At 38.1% G+C, this 19,588-nt stretch overlaps 1 protein-coding gene across 1 annotated transcript in view; it reads left to right on the top strand.

The window, feature by feature from the left end:
* The window catches only part of CRISPLD2 (cysteine rich secretory protein LCCL domain containing 2), a 79,704-nt gene extending 60,595 nt beyond the window's left edge, over window positions 1-19,109 (top strand). Inside the window, exons 14-15 of the mRNA XM_074286318.1 lie at window positions 5,167-5,300; window positions 16,325-19,109. Coding sequence (XP_074142419.1) covers window positions 5,167-5,300; window positions 16,325-16,379 — 189 coding nt within the window. The 3' untranslated portion in view covers window positions 16,380-19,109. The remainder of the gene's footprint in view (window positions 1-5,166; window positions 5,301-16,324) is intronic.
* Window positions 19,110-19,588: the final 479 nt, after the last annotated feature.

Genomic DNA, 19,588 nt, shown 5'->3' with positions numbered 1-19,588 from the left:
AGATTTAAGAGAAATAAGAAAAGCTGGTTGTGTAGCAAGTGACGTTAGGCCATCGCCATACTTTGCCAATTTTAAAGGAAAGGATGGAGAGTATTTTATCTACCTGGATTCCAGGTGATGGGTTAGAGAGCCAAATCTTTTCCCATCCTAAGATTCTGCAGCACAAAAGTACTTTAGTGAATTACCACATATTTAGACATCGGGGTTGAGTCAGATGCAGAGCACAATCTGTACCTTTTACAAAAACCGTGCAAGAGGAAGGGTGTGGAAGGAAGGAAAGGATAAAGAGGAAGGGAGCACTTTACCCAACCCCAGCATATCAGTATACATTTTGAATGGTGCCATCCCCTTAGAGGGGAAGATGTGTCGATGGGTGTAAGGTTGAATCATCTCATGACGGGTCTGGCTGTGAAGAGGGAAAACTAACAATTCATCAGTGTTCAGGAACCCTCAAGGGATGGGAGGGCAACAGAACACCACTATGGGCGTGAAATGAAAAGCAGTTCATCTTTTGGCAAACCTCAGTTATTCATTCCCAACTGGAGAAATTTCCATGAGATGAGAATTTATAATAAGCTTGATTTTTATCACTGGTATAATGACGCCCCATTGATGATTCCTAAGGGAGTAACTCTAGGAATGTGAACTAAGCAACTGGATTTATGGAGACACAAAAATGTTGTAAATAAAACCAGATCTCTTTATAATCCCTAATAATAAAATCTTTATAATAATTATAATTTATAATGATGGGGAAAGGTCTCTAGAAATCATCTAGTTGTTCAGTCCTGACTGACACTATTTGGGATTTTCTTGGCAAAAATATTGGAATAGTTTGCCATTTCTGTCTCCAGCTCATTTTACAGATGAGGTAACTGAGGCAAACAGGGTTACGTGACTTGCCCAGGGTCATACTGCTAGTAAGTGTCTACGACTGGATTTGAACTCACAAAGACAAATCCTCCTGACTCCAGGCTCAGGGTTCTATCCCCTGAGTCACCTAGCCTTAGCTGTTCCTTTTACATATGAGAAAAATGATGTCAAGAAGGAAGATTACTCGGCTGGCTAGTGACAAAAACCAGGACAAGAATCTAGGTCTCCTGATCCCCAGTCTAGTCTTTTTTTCTGAGCCCACACAGGATTTTAGTTATCTGAATTGCCTGCTCTGGATCACACATATATGAACACAGCTTTTAGATTACCATTTAATCTATTCACAGTCATGAGGAGACATGATAATTGTCTTTAAGTGTTGGAAAGAAGGGCGGCCATGTGGGACCTAGGTCAGAACTAATTCTTTCCTTGGTACCTGGGAATAGAAATAGAAATGATGGGAGGTAAAGAAGGGAAACTACAGAAAAGCAGATTTAAACTCAATCTCAGAAAGCTTTTCATTTTGGTCAGAACTAGGCCCAAGGAGCATAGTCTACTCCAATGGGGGCTGATCAGAGATGTGATAGAAGAGATTCCTGTTCAGTTATAGATTAGAATAGTTGTCCTCTGATACATTCCAGCTCTCAGATTTTGTAAGTCTATCTCTTTGAACTGGACCTGAGTCCATTGTTCTGATTGTTAATGAAAATATCAATTAGTTTTTAAATAAATAAATAGATACAATTGATCAGTTGACATGTATTAAGCACCCACTATGAGCCAGCCACTGTGCTAAGCTCTGGGGCTACAAAAAACAGGCAAAAGACAGGTCCTGACTTCAAGGAACTCACAATCCAATGAGGTAGGTAAAAGATCATAGGATCAGAGAATTTAGTTTGGAAAAGGGGTTTGTCTGTAAGTTATAATGGTTAACATTTATATAGTACTTTAAGGTTTGAAAAGTATAATACAAATGTCTCATAGCATCCTGTGAGGTAAGTACTATTATTATCTCCACTTTACATATAAGGAAACTGAGGCTGATCCAGGAAGTATCTGGGGTAGGTTTCAGATGCAGGTTTTCCTGCTTAAAGACCCAGAACTCTTGCATATTACACCCTGTTTCTGGTCTTACTCAAGAGATGAGGGGATCTGTCTCCTAGCTGGTGAAACCCCACTACCTCGCCATAGGAATCTTCCATCTTGAAGAAAAAAGCATGGGCGGGAAGCCAGTTCTTTGTGATGAAGCACTTTATTGTGCACTCAGTACAATAACAGTCTGTTCCCAAAGTGGATTTTTTGTTTGGAGGGATGAGAGAGTGATTATCCATCCGGCCGCATTGACAGCAGGAATGGAAAGAAAGAAAGGAGGGAAGCTTTAGGGTATATTGCAGCATTGGAATAGCAAACAGGGTCTGGAAAAAATAGCTCTAAATGGATATTTTGAAAAATCCCTTGAAGACAGCTTAATTTCACAATTAACTTCTTAGATTTATCGATTTCTCATTGCTTTCAAAGGCCTGTGTGAAGCAAGACTTTCAGACAAAACGTTCCCTTGCAGTGTTGATCCTAAGAAGCAAAATCAAATTGGCAGTTAGGGCCGTTAAGAGCTGCCAAACCAAGAGTGAGGCAAATGAAGTAGTAAATACATATGAGACTGGGGAAGCCAACCTGGATCAACGAAGGAAGGACAGAGGCTTTGTAAACAACTCTTAAAACTTGCAAAGTTTGATATGTTAACTCTGAATTATCACTCTTCCCTGAGCAAATCACTTCAACTCGTTGCCTCGATTTCCTCACCTATAAAATGGGGATAATTGTAGCACCTACCTTCTAGAGTTGTAAGGCTCAAATGAGATAATATTTGTAAAATACTTAAATATAATGCCTGGTATATAGTAGGCACTTTATAAATGCTTATTAACTGACAGTCTGATTAAGGATTCCTGTTTTGAGAACAGCCATCTATTAAATAAGTAAACTGTCAGGTTGAGAATAGAATTGTCAAGACAGGGTTATTTGTATCAGTTCTCTTTCTGTTCATGACACAGTGTTATTGTATGACAGAGGAATGGGGCACACCAAGGGAGTGTTGGGATACTTCCTCATGTGACTGTTACTTCCAGATACTTTATTGCAATACCTAGACAAAGTGTGCCAGGACATAAATAGCTTCTGAAAATCATCCATTAGTATGTATACTTGAGTCAGTCTGTTAGATTATGTGGTTCATTCAAAGTTGTCAGCCAGCTGGCAATTATTAGTGTCCAAATGCAGGTCCCCTGACTCCAATATTCTTTCTTCCTAGTATTCCCTTCTTTTCGTGGTATTTTATAATAAGTAGACAAACTGAGTTTGAGAAATTATATGTTTATTGTCACTTAGAAAAGCAGAAACACTCATTAAAAGTGTTTTCCTGTGAGTTTGCTGATAAATGAAACTGTACTATTATTATAGTATTATAGTATAATATTAGCCCTTAAATGGATTGAAGAACATGGCAGATTCATGCCAGAAGTCATCGTAGTTCATGAGCTCCTATAAAATGAAGAGGAAGGGGGGAGAAAGATTAATAAACTCATAACTCTGACTTTATTTAGATTTTTAGCTAAAACAGATGAATTATGGCATTATTGAAAAGCTTAATCAAAGAATTTTTAGGATGTAAGCCTATTGTCTCAAGGCCTTTAGATGCCTTATGGTTTGAGGAAAGATGTATAATGATCTCTTGGGAGGAGGACAATAGGGCATTTTAACCCAACTGGGACGATAGCCCCCTCTAAAAATGCTTGATTATATGCTATGTATGCATATCTGTTTATAAGTTTACCGCGTGTGCTCCTATACTAATAATTTTGTCATTGGGAAATATACAATTTTAAAAATGAAATAATGATGAAATTATTAATTGCCTTTCTTCTCATTCAGATATTATTAATAGTTATCCTTTAAATGAGAGCATTGGGATTGAATTTACCTCCTTATTTAAAAATCTGGATTTATAAATTGCTTGCCTTCTCAATGAGGGGAAGGACGGGAGGGAGAAAAAATTTGGAATTCAAAAAATTCTTTAAATGAATTTAAAAATTGTTTCATTATATAATTGAAAAAATAAAATAGCAAAATTTTTTAAAATCTTAATTTAACCCTTTATAATAAAGCAATATGAAGGTCAGGTTCTAAGTTCAGTCTATTTTGATGCTTAGTTTTCATGTTTCTGAGCTGAAAAGATATCTCACACTGATATTTATATCCAAATGGAGAAGTGCATCATTGATTGTGTTTAGTTATTAAATCACTATTTGGGGCTCATTACCCACTTATAGATTAAGCAAAGGTTTTTGGTGACATTCTGCTAGTAATTTTTTATTTTTATTTTTATTTAAAACATTTTTTTCTGCTAGTAATTTCTAAGTAATTTTTGAGTTTTCTCCTCTGCTCCCTCAGTTCTCACTTTTGTGACCCTATTCTAGAAAACAATAGAAAAGAATCTGAGACGACTCTTGTTAGAAGGGGCCTTGTAGATGATGTATACTGAATAGAGATTTGTTTGAATTTTGTTTAAATAAATTTACTCAATAACCACAATAATAAGAATATTTTGCATTTTATGTCTATTGATATTCTCTTATTTGATCTTCATCCCAAACTATGAGGTGGGCAATTCAAAAAGGCATTGTTCCTATTTAATCAGGGAGGAAACTAAGGTTTTGAGAAGGCAATCTGCAGAATATTTTATCTGAAAAAGACCAATTTTGTTCAAATCTTTCTTTTTATGAGTTAAGAAACTGAGATGTCCAGAAAAGGGACAAGATGGTATAGTAAAAAGAACATTGGGTTAAGTCATTCAAATTGTGACTTTGTTTACATCTATGGCCTTTGGGTAAACTACTTCCTAACTTGGGTCCTCAGGTTCCTCATCTGTTAAATGAAGGGGGTCTAATCAACTCTAAATTTATGATTCTAAGTAAGGTCTTTTTCCTAAGAGCACACAACTTATAAGTAATAGACCTGTGATTTGAATCCAAGTTTTCGAGTTCTAGTCTGAAGCTTTTTCCGTTTCTCCATTGCTGTTACTAGAGTTCAGTTTTCCCGAGGTATTATCCAGGGCTTATTCTACTCTAATATGCTTATGGGGGTGAAATATCTGCTACAGAAGTCCTTGAGTAAACAAGAATTTATTGGGCTTGCACTAAGGGCAGGGCAATGTCTCTAAGTTTGAATGTGAAAACCCATGTTTACCTTTTTTAGAGAAATGTCACAATCCTGAAATAATCCTATGTATTCTTCTAGACTTCAAGTATCTGCAGGACTGCGGTGCACGCTGGAGTCATCAAAGATGAGACTGGGGGTTACGTGGATGTGATGCCTGTAGATAAAAAGAAGATTTATGTTGCTTCACTCAGAAATGGGGTTCAGTCTGAAAGGTAGGAGCTTGTTCTTCTTTCTCTTAGAACATTAGGGGGCACTACCTGTCTGAACCAGCCTGGAAATGGGGCCAGGTCTAAGAGATTGAGCAGATTTTTACTTTAGGATGGTATGGTTTCTCCTGGTCCTTCATTTCTTGTTGGGGCAGATATTTACCTAATAGGATGGTATGGTTTCTCCTGGCCCTTCATTTCTTGTTGGGGCAGATATTTACCTAATATAACTCTTCCCTGGACTTTGTTCCAGCAAAATATTTTACTCCATTAATCCCAGAATCTTCACTGGAAGCCTTGAAGTGGGTTCTGTGGACCCATTTCTTTTAGGTTCACTTCTATGCTTTTAAACTTTTGGGAAATGAGCCCAGGATTTGGGCCTGGCAGGGACCTTTGGGGTCATCTAGCCATTTTTCAGATGGGAAGAACACAGATACTTACAGAGTTAAGTTAACTTCCCCAATGTCACATAGATGGTAATTAGCACTGCCAGGAGAGCAAGTGTCTCAACTCTCATATTTGAACGCATCACATTGGGCTAGCTGGGAGTAAGAGCCATTCCTATCAGTTGGATCTCTGTCATGTCATGCAGGGGAACAAAGAATGGCCCCAGAAGCATATTTGGAATTGAGTCCCAACTTTATCCAGTTTGAGCAGATAATGTCACATGTGTAGAGCATTGGGCCTAGAGGCAGGAAAAACTGGATTCAAAACCAGTCTCAGACACTTAACTGTGTGGAACCTGTTTGCTCAGTTTCCTTAACTATAAAATGGGTATAATAGCAATACCTACCAATGACTGGCACATAGTAGGCCCTGTATTAATGTTTACTTTACTACTTAGTACTACTGCTACTACTAGTACTTATTTACCTACTACTTAGTGGTCATGAAAGTTGGATAAATCAGTACATCTCATATGGTTTTTGTGAATTTGATTATTAATATGGTCAATTTTACTAATAGTTTTCCTAATATTAAACCAGCCCAGCATTCCTGGTATAAATCCTACTTGATCATGATCTATTATCCTGGGGATGATTTTCCAAATAAGTACATCTCTCTGAGCCTGTTTCCTCATCTGGAAAATAGAAGTGACAGTAGAGCCAGGTTTTGTTTGTTTGTTTGTTTTGTTTTAGTTAGATATAGTCCTGTGATTTTATTTGGCATGGGGATTTCTAAGTAAGGAAGCTCCCTTCCCTAACTTAGTTTGGTAACTTGATTGTAACTTAGTCTTTGAGAGCTTCTTAGGTTATCAGCTTGCTAAGTGACTTGCCAGTGGTCACATGAATCATTTGTATCAGATACAGAAGGCTAAAAAAGAAATGATCAGCAGGCTGATTTCAGAGAGGCCTGGAGAGACTTACATGAATTAATTCTAAGTGAATTAAATAGAACCAAAAGAACATTGTATCTACAACAAGATTATGTAATGATCAATTGTAATGGAGTTAGCCCTTTTCAACAGAGAGGTGATTCAGGCCAATTCCAATAGACTTGTGAAGGAGAGAGCCATCTGTATTCACAGATGGGACTATGGGGACTGAATGTGGATCACAACATAGCATTTTCACCTTTTTGTTGTTTGCTTGTGTTTTTTCTTTCTCATTTTTTCCCCCTTTCTTATCTGATTTTTCTTGTGCAGCATGATAAAAGTGGAAACATGCATAGAATAATTGTACATGTTTATTAGATTACTTGCTTTCTAAGGTAGGGGTGGGGAAAGGGAGGGAAAAATTTGGAACACAAGGTTTTTCAAGGGTGAATGTTGAAAACTGTTTTTACATATATTTTGGAAATGTAGGATAGCCTGTTTATTAAGCCATTCTTTTTTTTGGGGGGGGGGGGACAAAAAGTAAGTTTATTTAAGGGAAGAGGTTACAGACAAAATAAAAGCTACAATAGACACCAGCAATGGCAAATATGAAATAGAGTTGAGAGAGCATATGAAGATATATGTATGTGTGGATATTATGTACGTGTGTGTATATATTATATATATATATATATGAATTGTGAGTTCCTTAATGTAGCTCAGAGTTATACAGTAGAAAGGAAATACCCTATGAGGTTGTGGTGCTAGCATGCTGAATCCTGAAAGGGATTTAGCACCCTAAAAGAATTTTGCTGAACCATTTTGCCATCATCACCATCACCATCACCATTGCCACAATTGTTATATATTAATAACATGTAAGCAATATCAATATATTAATTACCTGTTGATGATTAACAAATAATTAATTGTGAAATTACTCACAATATAATAAATTCTTATCAGATAATTATTAACCACTAAAATCAATTACTTAGATGTCAATAGAGTATTCCTTCAATACCAATAATTCAACATTGATATAACATTCATATTAATTATTAAAATCAATAAAAACAATAGCTAGCATATCTATAGAAATTTAACATTTGCAAACATATTACATAAGTTTTTCACTTGTTCCTTGTGGTAGTCGTATGAGGCAGGTATTAGTAGTATTTCCATTTTACAGATAGGGAGATGGAGGCTAAAAGAAGATAAATGTCATTCCCAGGATAACACAGCTAGTAAGTGTTAGACAGGACTGGAACTTTTGTATTTCCGATTGATTCCAAGTCTGGTGCTTTCCCCATTGTGCCAGATCACTGGCCAAATGTGTGTGTCATATAATTGAAAGCTATTATTATTATTATCATCACCAACTAGCGTCTCTCTCTCTCTTTTTGTCATTATAACCTTCATTTGGAAATGCTTAATGAAGGAAAATTCCATTGACTTAATGGAGGGAAATGAGGCAGCTGATTAGGTGGAATTTCCTGTCTAGTGGAAAAAGAAATCCCAAGATACCAATTTTTGGAGGGCCGTTTTTTTTCCCCTTTAAGAGAAAACAATGTTTTGAAGAGTGGTTTTATGGGCTGCAGTTTGTTCTCTGCTTGCTTCTACTGGTGGGAATATTATCTATGTCAACCAATTGGATAGAGAATAGTAATTTGTTAGGAGAAGTCTCCTAGCTGAGTATCTCAGGAGGGAGAAGAAATTACCTTACCAGCTTGGTACAAAGGAGCTTGGTGGGAGATGAAGGGGGCATAAGGTTCCCTGATCTCAACTTCAAGAGTTTACTAGAGGGAGGACTATTATTATTATTATTATTAGATTTACATTTAGAAATCACTTTATCCCATTTGATCATCACAAAAATCTAGTGAAATGTTTAACCTATATTGAATTACTTGCTATGTAGGGGAGAGGAGTGAAGGACATGGGTGGGGGCATTGGAACACAAGGTTTTGTAAGGGTGAATGATGAAAACTATCTTTGCATGTATTTTGAAAATAAAAAGTTATTAAAAGAAAACAAAGAATCTAGTGAAGTAGTTGCTATGTCAGCCCCAACTGAGGCTGAAAGAGATTAAGACTTGTCTAGAATCACCTATTTAGGAAGAATCTGAGTCTGAGTGGGAACTCTAGTTTTCCCAACTCCAAATCTATCATCCTTCCCCCTGTGCCACCTAATTGAGATGAATTCCCTGTTGGGAATTTATTGGCAGTCACACAGGACACAAGAAGGGATGGCTAAATCGTTATCTGTATTGTTGGAAGGCATATTGGCTAATTAACTCACAGGTTCCTTTGAGTCCTGATGGGACTTTGCTACCCCTCTTCCACTGGGTCTCAGATGTGGCGCAATGGGTCTCTTCCATAAAACCAGAAAAAACATTAGACTTGTATTTGGATGACCTAGATTGGCCCACTAGCCCTACCACCTGCTAAATGTGTGACTTTGGGCAAGAAACTTCAAGCATCTTGGCCATAGTTTCCTTTTCTGCTGAATGGGGAAAGTATTACTATGCTAGCTCGAGTCTCAAGGTTGTTATGAGGAAAGCCCTTAGTGAAGCATGCTGTTGCAATTTTCCTAAAGCTCACCAGCTCTAGCCAGCTGCCAAGAGAAACGATTCCCTTCACCCAGGGGCTTTGCTTTAGCCATTCTTTCCCCAGTTCTTGCTTTTCATAATATTATATTAATCCATAATATTATAATAGGACCTGAAGGAAAGAGTGTTGTGGTGGTGGTCAAAAACTCTGGGCTCTGGTCCCTGGTGGGCCATAAGACAGCTGTGAGATCTTGGATAAATCATTCTAGCTTTCCAAGCCTCAGTTGCCCTGTCTGTAAAATGACAATGATGAATTAGCTGATGAGAACTCACATTTATGTAATGCTTTGAGGGTTTTTTCTTAATGTGAAATATGCAGTACCTTGATTTATTCCCATTTTGGAGATTACAGATAAGAAATAATGTACTTGAAAAAGCTACAAAACCAATTAATTCTGGAATGGCAACTTTGTTTTTCTGACTTTCTTACTCACCAAAAAGATATCTTTAGGAAACAAAATGCTTGTAATAAGTGTTTCTAATGAGAAGACAATTAAAATAAGCCAAAATGAATTGTACTGCTCATTATCAATTTTCCTGCTTTTTACACATATTGACACTTACAGACATAATGAGAGTGAGATTAGTAAATAAGTATTATTATCAGTGGCTTCCATAAGGCCTATCCACCATGGTCAGTGGAGAGAAATTCATTATGTTATTTCAGAAATGGAAATGACTTTCATAAAAGGAGCTTCTAGGGTCTGTCTGAGAGACAGTCTGCCTTTGAGTTATATGTTTGAAAAGTGGAGAAGGGAACTACAACCCGAAGAAATGAATTGATAAAATCAATTTTAAAAATAATAAAATTGATTTTTAAAACTGTATCCAAAGTCACATATAGAGTATGTAATAGAAACTTAGATTGAATCTTGGCCCTCTGAGCACCAATTCAATGCATTTGCCACTATGCAAAAAATATTTCTTCCTGTTACCTTTGGGATGTCCATATCCCTGGTGTAAGGAGAAGACCTGGTTTGTTTTAAGCAATGTTCAATATTTGCAAGAAATTGTTCCTTGAAACATAGTTTCTAGAATGAAGTTGCTTTGAAAACAGAGCCAAAGTTAGGGCTATTAGCTAAAATGTATTCTCAGTGTTTTTTTTTAAAGATTCCCTAAGTTATAAAATACAACTTTATTTTTACTGGGAGACACACAGACTTGAAGGATTCTCGTGGGGGGAGTTTGTATCCATGTTGGCAGAGAGTAACTGTTTTTAGGGATGGGTCTCTGCCCTGGAGCCTCCATTCCCACAATCTGGGAACTGATTTTGAAGATATTTCTCAGCTCTTTGTTCCTGGAATGGTAGGATTCTGGGGAAGTCCATTGTGAAAGAGAAAGAGACACTGTAGATGATCCTAATGTTTCCCTATTAACTTTTCCTCTGAAATCCTATGAGATGATTATTCTTTTGTCATGATCCCCTTCTAAAAGATCAAACTAGTCATTTTTTCCCACCTAATCCAAAAGAAAGATTCAGGTAACATTGTACTAGACTCTAGATAGAATCCAAGATATTTTTAAAAAGCTGAAAATATCTTTAAGGATCAGATAGCTCAGTGGTTCTTAACATTTTGTGTGTCTTTGATTCCTTCTGTAATAATCTAAAGGACCTGTGAACCTCTTCTCAGAATCATATTTTTAAATGCATTAAATAAAATACAGAGAAAAGCAATTATATTAAAATACAGTCATTGCAATATTCTTTTGAAATTAAAGGTCCCAACCTAAGAACCTCTTATGTGTTAAACTCCTTTCTTTTCCATATTTCCCTTTACATTTCTCCATCCTTTTTTAGAGGAAGAAACTGAATTTTAAAGAAATACCAACTCTCTGTTGTTCTATCTCTAACTTGGATGTTCCATAGGCAGCAAACTTTGTCCAAAGCACAATTTATTATTATCTTCTCCCCATCACTCTAGTCTTCCAAATTCCCTTCTTTCTGTTGAGGGAGTCCTCATCCAATTGGCCACATATTTCACAATCTCAAGTTTAACTCTTCTCTCCCTATCACTTCTATTATATAATTAAATGTCCATTCCATTTCCACAACAGTTCTCACTCCCATCCCCTTCTCTCTACTCCTTCAGCTTCCACTATAGTCCAGGCCCTCGATGCCCTTGCCTGAATGATTGTAGGAGACTCCTAACTATTGTCCTTGATCCTTCCCCTTTTCCAATGCATCCTCAATAGAACTGCCAAGGTGATCTTGCAAAAGCATGGATTTGACTGTCACATCCCTATTACTTAATATTTGTGTGACCATTATGTCTCTGTCCCTCCATTCCTTTATCTGCACTAAATAATCTCTTTCTAGTGCTTTCGAGTTATAAATCTTTTCAGCTACCTTAAAAAATCTCCCAAACCTCAATTCTTCAGCCTGGCTGAATTCTACAAATGAGTCCTAGCCTACCTTTCCAGCCCTGTTGCATTTTATATTCCAGCCAGATTGGCTGCCATTTCTGAATAGAATTTCCTTCTTGTTTTTTATCTTTTTGAGTCCTTATCTTACTTCAAGGCTCAGTGTAGATATGCTACCTCCTGAGAGAAACTTTTTCTTTAAAAAATATTTTTTCCAAATAATTTTAGCATTTTTTAAAAAAGTGTTGAGTTTTGAATTTTCTCCCTGTCTCCTTCCTCATTCAGAAGGCAAGCAATTTGATATAGGTCACACAAGTGCAGTCATGCAAAACATATTTCTATATTTGTCATGTTGTGAAAGAAAACACAGACCAAAAAAACCAAGAAAAATGTATTTTTTAAAAAAGTGTGCTTGGATCTGTATTCAGAGTCCATCAGTTCTTTTTCTGAAAGTGGGTAGCATTTCAGAATTGTCTTGTTTTAATGCGTTTCTGAGAATAGCTAAGAGATTCACAGGTGATCATTGTACAGTATGTCATTGTATACAATAGAGAAATCTTTTCTGAATCCTTTCAATATTCACTCCTTCCTCAAATATTATTTGAAAGTAATTTCAAGAGGAAAGAGTACTACCAGTTAGTGGAGTCAAGGAAATGAAGCAACTATTTAGTTTTGTCTTGAAGGTAGTTGTGAGTTTCTAGAGATCGAATTAAATAGAAGGGGGTACATTCCAAACATGTGGGCCAAGCTGAGTAAATATACAGTGCCGGGATATAGAGGGGAAACATCTAGCAGGACATTATAAGTTGAATGGGAAGTGGAAGTGTGGAAAGATAGGTGAGAGCTAGATTATAAGGCCTTAAATTATAGACTGAGGTCTTCATATTTATTTTACATGAAAGGCAATAGTAGACACAGAAGAATTTTGAGTTAGAAAGTGACATGGTCAGGTGTGCATCCCTTCTATTACCAAATCAGAGCAGATAACAGGGAATTTCCGGAAGTTGTTATTTCCAGTGAATCCTTAAGATATTTTGGTATTTGTCCAGTTGAGAATTCCAGAATGATGCAGCCTAGAACTCTGGACATTTCAGAAATGTAGGTGGGGGGGATTTAGTTTTTCAAGAGATTCTGAGGGACTTTTTTCTTCCTGAAGTTGGTGTTTAAAAGGGTAAGAAGGAAGGAGAATCCTGAGTAAGTCAGCAGAGCAGTGACTACCCTTGTTCCAGAAAAAACTTGGAGGAGAGGGGCTGTAGCCAGAGTCCCCTCCTTTTCTGGCAGGAGGGTTGAAGGGCTAGCCACAGATTAAGTGTGTGTCAGAGAGCTCTGTCTTGGATCTTGGCTTTGCCTTAGGCTTCAATCACACTGTGTACTGCAGTCTGATGTATTAAGAAGTTCACTTCCAGGGTAGCCAAAAGCTTGGAACTGGCCTGAAGTCTGGGGTGGGGGAAGAAGGCAGATAAGAGAGGGGTTGGAAGTGGCAAGTGGCAGGTTTTCCCATTGGAATTATAGACTATGAGAGAGAGACAGAGAGAGACAGACAGACACAGACACAGAGACAGACAGAGACAGAGGCAGACATTCACTGAGAGAGAAGCAGAGAAGGAGAAAACAGAATGAAAGAGACAGAGAGAAACAGAGAAAGAGAAACAATGAGAGAGACAGAGACAGATAGACAGACATAGACAGACACAGACAGATACAGACAGACACAAACAGAGACACAGAGGCAGAGACAGAAATAGAGACAGACACAGAGAGAAGCAGAGAATGAGAGAAACAGAGAATGAAAGAGACAGACAGAGACAGAGAGAAACAGAATGAGAGGGGGGGAGGGAGGGAGGAAGAGGGAAAGAAAGAGAGAGGAGGAGAGGGAAGGAAAGTGACTTACTGTACCATCATAGAATTTGACATTAGAAGCATTTCAAGACCAGAGGCTCTTAAGGTGTTAACCGGTGGATAGCTTTCAGGTGCTTTGGGAAGGTGTGATGTGTGGGTTTTTAAAATTATTTTGAACCTATCTTGACCGGGTTTAAGGTAACTGAGCTGAGTTCAAACTCAGGACTTTGATTTCCCCTTGTTCCTGGCAAGGTCTGCAAGACCTTGACTAACAGGGCATACTGGGAGAGTTCTTATTCAGATATGGTCTGGGCCGTATCTCCCTGGAAGAGATTTCAGGGGCTGTGCCTCCAAACTGGGGGCTTTTTTCCAGTGCTGAACTAGAACCCGGGACTCAGATTCTGTCTCTCGAACTCTGCCTCTTCAAAGTTCAACTGAAAATCAGCCCCGTACCCTTTGCTGCCCCCCCGCCCGATGGCATGAAGACTCACCAAGTGAGCTGCCCTTTCTAGCCACTGCAGACCTGTTTGTTAGCGGGGCTGGCTTTGCCTGCTTTGACAGTGACAAGTACCAGGCAAAGGAAGAAGCTGGCGAGAACTCTCGGACCCCAGGGAGACAGAGGGAGAGGGCCCACAGGATGGCCAGCGACTTCTGGCCTTCACACTTGTTTTCAGCGCAGAGCCCTATCAAAGTATTCAGTAAAAAGAAAATAGCTTAATGAGCCTGACCTAGATTCAAACCCTGAAGCATTCACAAATCGCATTCTGTCTGCCAGCTGCTCCTCCAGGCATGCTTGCCTGCCCCTCCCCTCTCTCTTCCTCCTTCCCTCCCTTTCTCCCCCTCTCTTCTCTCTCCTTTCTTCTCCCCCTTCTCCTTCGCTCCTTTTCTTTCCCTTTCCCCTTTCTCTGCCTTTCCCTTTCTCTCTCTCTCTCTCTCTCTCTCTCTCTCTCTCTCTCTCTCTCTCTCTCTCTCTCTCTCTCTCTCTCTCTCTCTCTCTCTCTCTCTCTCCCTCTGTCTGTCTTCTCTCCCTCTGTGTGTATCTCTCTCTCTCTCCTTTCTTTCCTTCCTTCCTTCCTCCCTTCCTTCCTCCTTCCCTCTCTTCCTTCTTCTCTATCTCTGTTTCTGTCTTTCTCCTCTCTGTCTCTATCTGTCTTGTTTCTCTCTGTGTGTCCCTCTCTTTGTCTGTCTCTGTCTCTCTTTGTCTCTCTCTTTCTCTCTTCCTCTTTCCCCTTCCCCTCTTTTCCCCTGTCTCCCCCTCCTCTCTGTTCTTCTCTACTTTCCTCTTTCTTCCTTCTCTCTTTCTCTCTTCCTCTCTCCTCTTTCCCCTCTTTTCTCGTGATCTCTCTCCCTCTCTTCTTTCCTCTCTGCTCCTCCTTTTCGCTTCCTTCCTCCTTCCCTCTCTCCCTCCTTCTAATCTCTTCTGTCTCTCTTCTCTCTGTCTCTGTCTCTCTCTTTCTCTGTCTCTGTCTGTCTCTTTCTCCTCCTCTCTCCCTCTCTCCCTCCTTCTATCTCTGTCTCTCTCCCTTTCTTTCTCCCTCCCTCTCCTTCCTTCCTAGCTGACTTTATTAGTAGAGAGCCGAAGGGACTAAATGACTTCTAAGTTTTCTTCTGACTGAAAAACTTATGCTTCTTATAAACTATTTCTGGTCAATATGATGATCAATCCTCCTGCTAACCCCAAACTATAGCACAAGGCTTTTCTGCCACAAACCTCTTCCACTCTAACCCATCTTGTCTCTTCCAGAAGAAGTGAACAGAGAATGCTCTTGATGTGTGCTGCTTTTGCTTTTTGAACAAAATTCTCTTCATACCAATCTATGGCTCATAGCTAGTCTTTAGGGACTTCTCATTGCTTATAAAGTTCAACTTTCCCAGGCTGGCATTAAAGACTCTTTACAATATGGCACCAAGCTTCTTCATCTCATGCTTTGACCCTCTAGATGGACTCATTCCAGCCAGATCAACTGGTTATTGATCATTCTTCATAGATCCCCACCAGTAGTGTTCCATTTCTTTTCTCATTCAATTCGCTGTCGCTAATGCTTTTTCTTGACTCTGTCTTTACTATGGAAATTTCCCAGTTTCAAGGGCTATTTTAAATGCCACAAACTCTCTTCCATGATCCCCTTCCAATCCCTATGTTCCTAATACCCCTCGCCCCCTTTTTAAAATCTGGATAACTGAGAAAAACGATTTATCCAGTCATACAGCTGTTTGCTGGCACATCAGGATGCTATACTTCTCAATGATATTGGTCCCCATTCACAGAACCATAATTATAGGGTGATAAGGGACTCCAGAGTCCTAGTTGTCAGAGTCCCTCATCTTACAGGCTGAACAATCCACATCAGGGGAACCAAAGATATGAAAAAATTCCTTTAGCCAGATAGTTAGATAGACAGTACATTGAGTTTGTTTGTGTGTTTGTATAATCATATATAATGGACAGGATCTGCCTATGAATAATAATCAGGGCCTGTTAATGATATAGATACACATACACCACACAAAACATACACTGTAATAGAAAGGGAGAAAGCACACATTTGGGAAATTTTGCACTGTTCTGGATGATCCCAATTGACACAAAAGTCCATCTTTTCATCACTCCTAAACATTTATTCAGTACCTGCCTTGTGCCAGGAACTGTGCTAAGTGCTGGGAATATAGAAATAGGGAATACAGAAATGGTCCCTGCCCCTCAAGGAGCTTGCAATCTAATTAAATATCAGCATTCTTACTGTGTCTCTTTTCTGATCATTCTGTTTTTAGTATGTTCTATAATTATTGAATCCTTGAAGATTTGGAATCAAGTCTTCTTTTTTCTTTCTGAGTCTCTTGGGATAATGCACTGGGCAATGAATTTAGGATCAGTAATTCACTTCTTATATTATTAATTTGCAGTTTGAGGACCCCTCGAGATGGGAAGGCTTTCCGGATCTTCGCAGTGAAGCAGTAAACTTCCAGAATCAAGGAAGAAGGGATCTTCTTCACCTGAGTGCTACGACTTTTTTTATTTTTGTTTTTGTTTTTGTTTTGTTTGTTGTGTGTTTTTTTATAAATTGTGAGCGTTGGAAAATTTACTTCTAGTGGCCTTTGATGTGACATCCAGGCTGAATGAACCCTTCTTTTCCCATTCATCACCTTGGGAGAGAGCACCACCTCATCTCCATTGAGGAGCAGCATTAGGGCAAAGCTTTCAGAGACAGGCTATCTTTGATCTGGGCCAGGTGTTCTGAGACCCACTGCCCAAAGCCCTGTGCCATTATGCACAGGAAACAAGGGGCTGCCTGAGATGAATGAGAGATTTTTTTAAAAGCCATTCTGATATGTGGAGCCGGAGGGTTTCATCTTCTTCAGAGAAGAAAAGATTTTGAACTAAAAAGAGTTCAGTTACAGAATGGTTTAGGGAAAAGGTATGTTAGGTGATGGGCGCGTAGAATTTAGTCAAGAGGGATGGATGGCAGAAGATGTAAAAATAAATAAAAACCATCCTTAATAATAAAGAAACATGGGTTTAATGTTTGCTGGTCAGACAATTTATAAGACATGAGAAGACTAGGGGAGAGGGAAAATAGATAATGAGGGCATGAATCTTCTTGTCCTGGCACATCTCCAAGTTAATGGGCCCCAACTGGTCATTGGTTTTTAATAACCAAGTAAAATTTGAGATACACAGCAGTGCTGGTTTTATCTAAAGAGTGATTCAAAATATTAATGTTGTCTTTCATTTCATTCATTCATAGCACCTATTTTAAAATCCCAATTTCTCGTATAGTTTGGGGACTCATAGACTAGAGTCTTTATTGTTAGCTCATATGATATGCCAGACTATGGGTTTTTATTGTTCATGTGTCCTTGTTTTAAAGTGAGATTTTTTTTTTAGTTAAGTTTAAGACCATGCCCAATGTTGTGCATGCATGAGGATGTGTGTCTATTCTAAAATAAATGGATATACACATTCTGTTTATACCCACTCATACATTTAACATCATTGTTAGGGCATAAAAATTCCCTTTTATGAATTATTTTCTAAAAGGATTACCTTTATTTTTTCCTTAAATATAACTAAGATTGGCTCCCTTCAAGCCCAGCACTCTTCCTCGGTGCACATTCTTCTTTGTGGTTAGCAAGATTTGGAGAGGGACAGCCTTGTGGTTATGAAGCTACCCCTTGGTTTAATGACAACCGTAGATTGTAACACATGAGTATCATTTCTCTTCCTGTTATTGTGGAACTGCAGTTTCCAAATGTTCCAAGGCTCCTCCGAGTCCTGTGTTGTTTGGGTCATGCTCTTTTTTTTTTTTTAACCCCAGTTCCTTATGAGCTTGTAACAAAGCTGCATAATAAAAATACACATGTTAGAAATTCATTTTGTAGGATGGTAAAATATTGCCTTTTTCTTTTCAAATGTTGGTTTCAAATTTAGTTTTCCATGGAGTAAGTTCAGAGACAGGGACCATGAATCAAGTTAAAAAATCTAAGCTGGTTTGCGCTTTATCAAGAAGTTAAGCATAGAAGATCTGTCTATCTTGGGAATAAGTAAGGCAAAATTACATTATTGCATGTTGGTTTACTACAGCATTTGAAGATAGGTAGACTTTAGCTTTAGCTAGTGAGAAAGCAATTAAACTTGTAGCTAGACAGATGTTAAAAATTAGTTGGAGCATATTTTGCTTAATTAAATGTCTGCTTAGAGTTATTCATAGGCATCTATGCGAAAAACTTCATTATCCAATATTCGTGTGTTCGTTCGTCCACTCAACATTTATTAAGCACTTACTGTATGCAAAGCTCAGTGCTAGACACTTTTATTTTGTATAAAGGGTGCCAAGTATCTGGATATTTGGCTGCCTCTGGATGCCTAGGTTTGAAATGACAGAATTATTCTCTTTTTAATGAGATATTTATGGTTGTGTTATAAAGTCAATTAGATTCCTTAGTTTGATAAATAACATGGTAACAGTCCAGTGAAACCTGGGTGTATTTCACCAGCAAGCATCTTGCTATTAAGTAGATATCAGAAAATCTTTTCATATACTTAGGTGTCTTTTATATGCCCTATTTGAACATCAAGTATTGGTGCTCTATAAAAGCCATACCTTCAGCCCTTTTAACAGTGTAAATCAACTTGACCAGAACCAGGACTACTTGGTTTGATTTTTTTTTCCCCCATTTTCATTCATCACCTGTGTATTTTGAAACTGGAATCATTTTCATTTGTAATCACTGGTCTTCTTAGCTGATAGCGCATTGGACAAGGACTGTCCGTAAATCCATATTTTGATTTGGGCTATGCATCTTATTAGAAATTGATGTTTAGTAATAAGAAACAAAAGTAGGGTTGAATTATTTCAGATCTCCTGTTTCCCAAATAAAATGCTTATCATTTTCTTGAATTGTCAACTTTCACCTTGTTCTTAAATCTGTGTTGTGTTTAATAATATTATCTGCAGGCCACCTCTACCTGCAGTTTATATATGTGCTTTTTTCTATGAAAAATGATGTATTTTTACTATTTCCTATGTACAAAAATGTATTGTAAATTTTTGTGTGTGTGCTTTGCATGAACAAGGGGCCTTACTTTGTTTTATTTTTTTTATTCTAATTTTTTTCCCTAAAGTTTCTGTAAATCATTTTCAAAGATTTTGAACAGTTCGTAAAATAAAAAAAAATGTTAAACCCCAAAGGGATCCTCCTAGCTATTTCATTTTTTCTCAATAATAAAGAGAGTGTGGTTTCATAGAAAGAGCAATGGACTTGGGCTCAGAAGTCCTGATTCGGCCACTTATGGCCTGTGAGCGAGTCAGTTTACGGGATCTATGAAGATAGGCATCTGAATGAAAAAACTTCATTATCCCCATGTTCATTTGTTCACTCAACCTTTATAAGCAGTTGTTCTTTGTAAGAGGATTCTGTAGGATTATTTTCATTTATTTATTTATTTTTGCTGAGGCAATTGGGATCAAGTGTTGCCCAGGGTCACATTCAGGAAGTGTTAAGTGTCTGACACCAGATTTGAACTCTGCTCCTCCTGACTTCAGGCTGGTGCTCTATCCACTGCACCACCTAGCTGTCTTAATATTGTAGGATTTTTGAAGGAGGTACTCTGAATGGGAGCTATTATTGGTATTACCTGTAACTAGCTGTGAATGATTGGTAAATCTG

Source organism: Sminthopsis crassicaudata, chromosome 2 (assembly GCF_048593235.1).
Source record: "Sminthopsis crassicaudata isolate SCR6 chromosome 2, ASM4859323v1, whole genome shotgun sequence".
NCBI lineage: Eukaryota > Metazoa > Chordata > Mammalia > Dasyuromorphia > Dasyuridae > Sminthopsis > Sminthopsis crassicaudata.
Note: the sequence above shows the minus strand (reverse complement) of the source record. Positions and strands in the feature narration are given on the sequence as shown.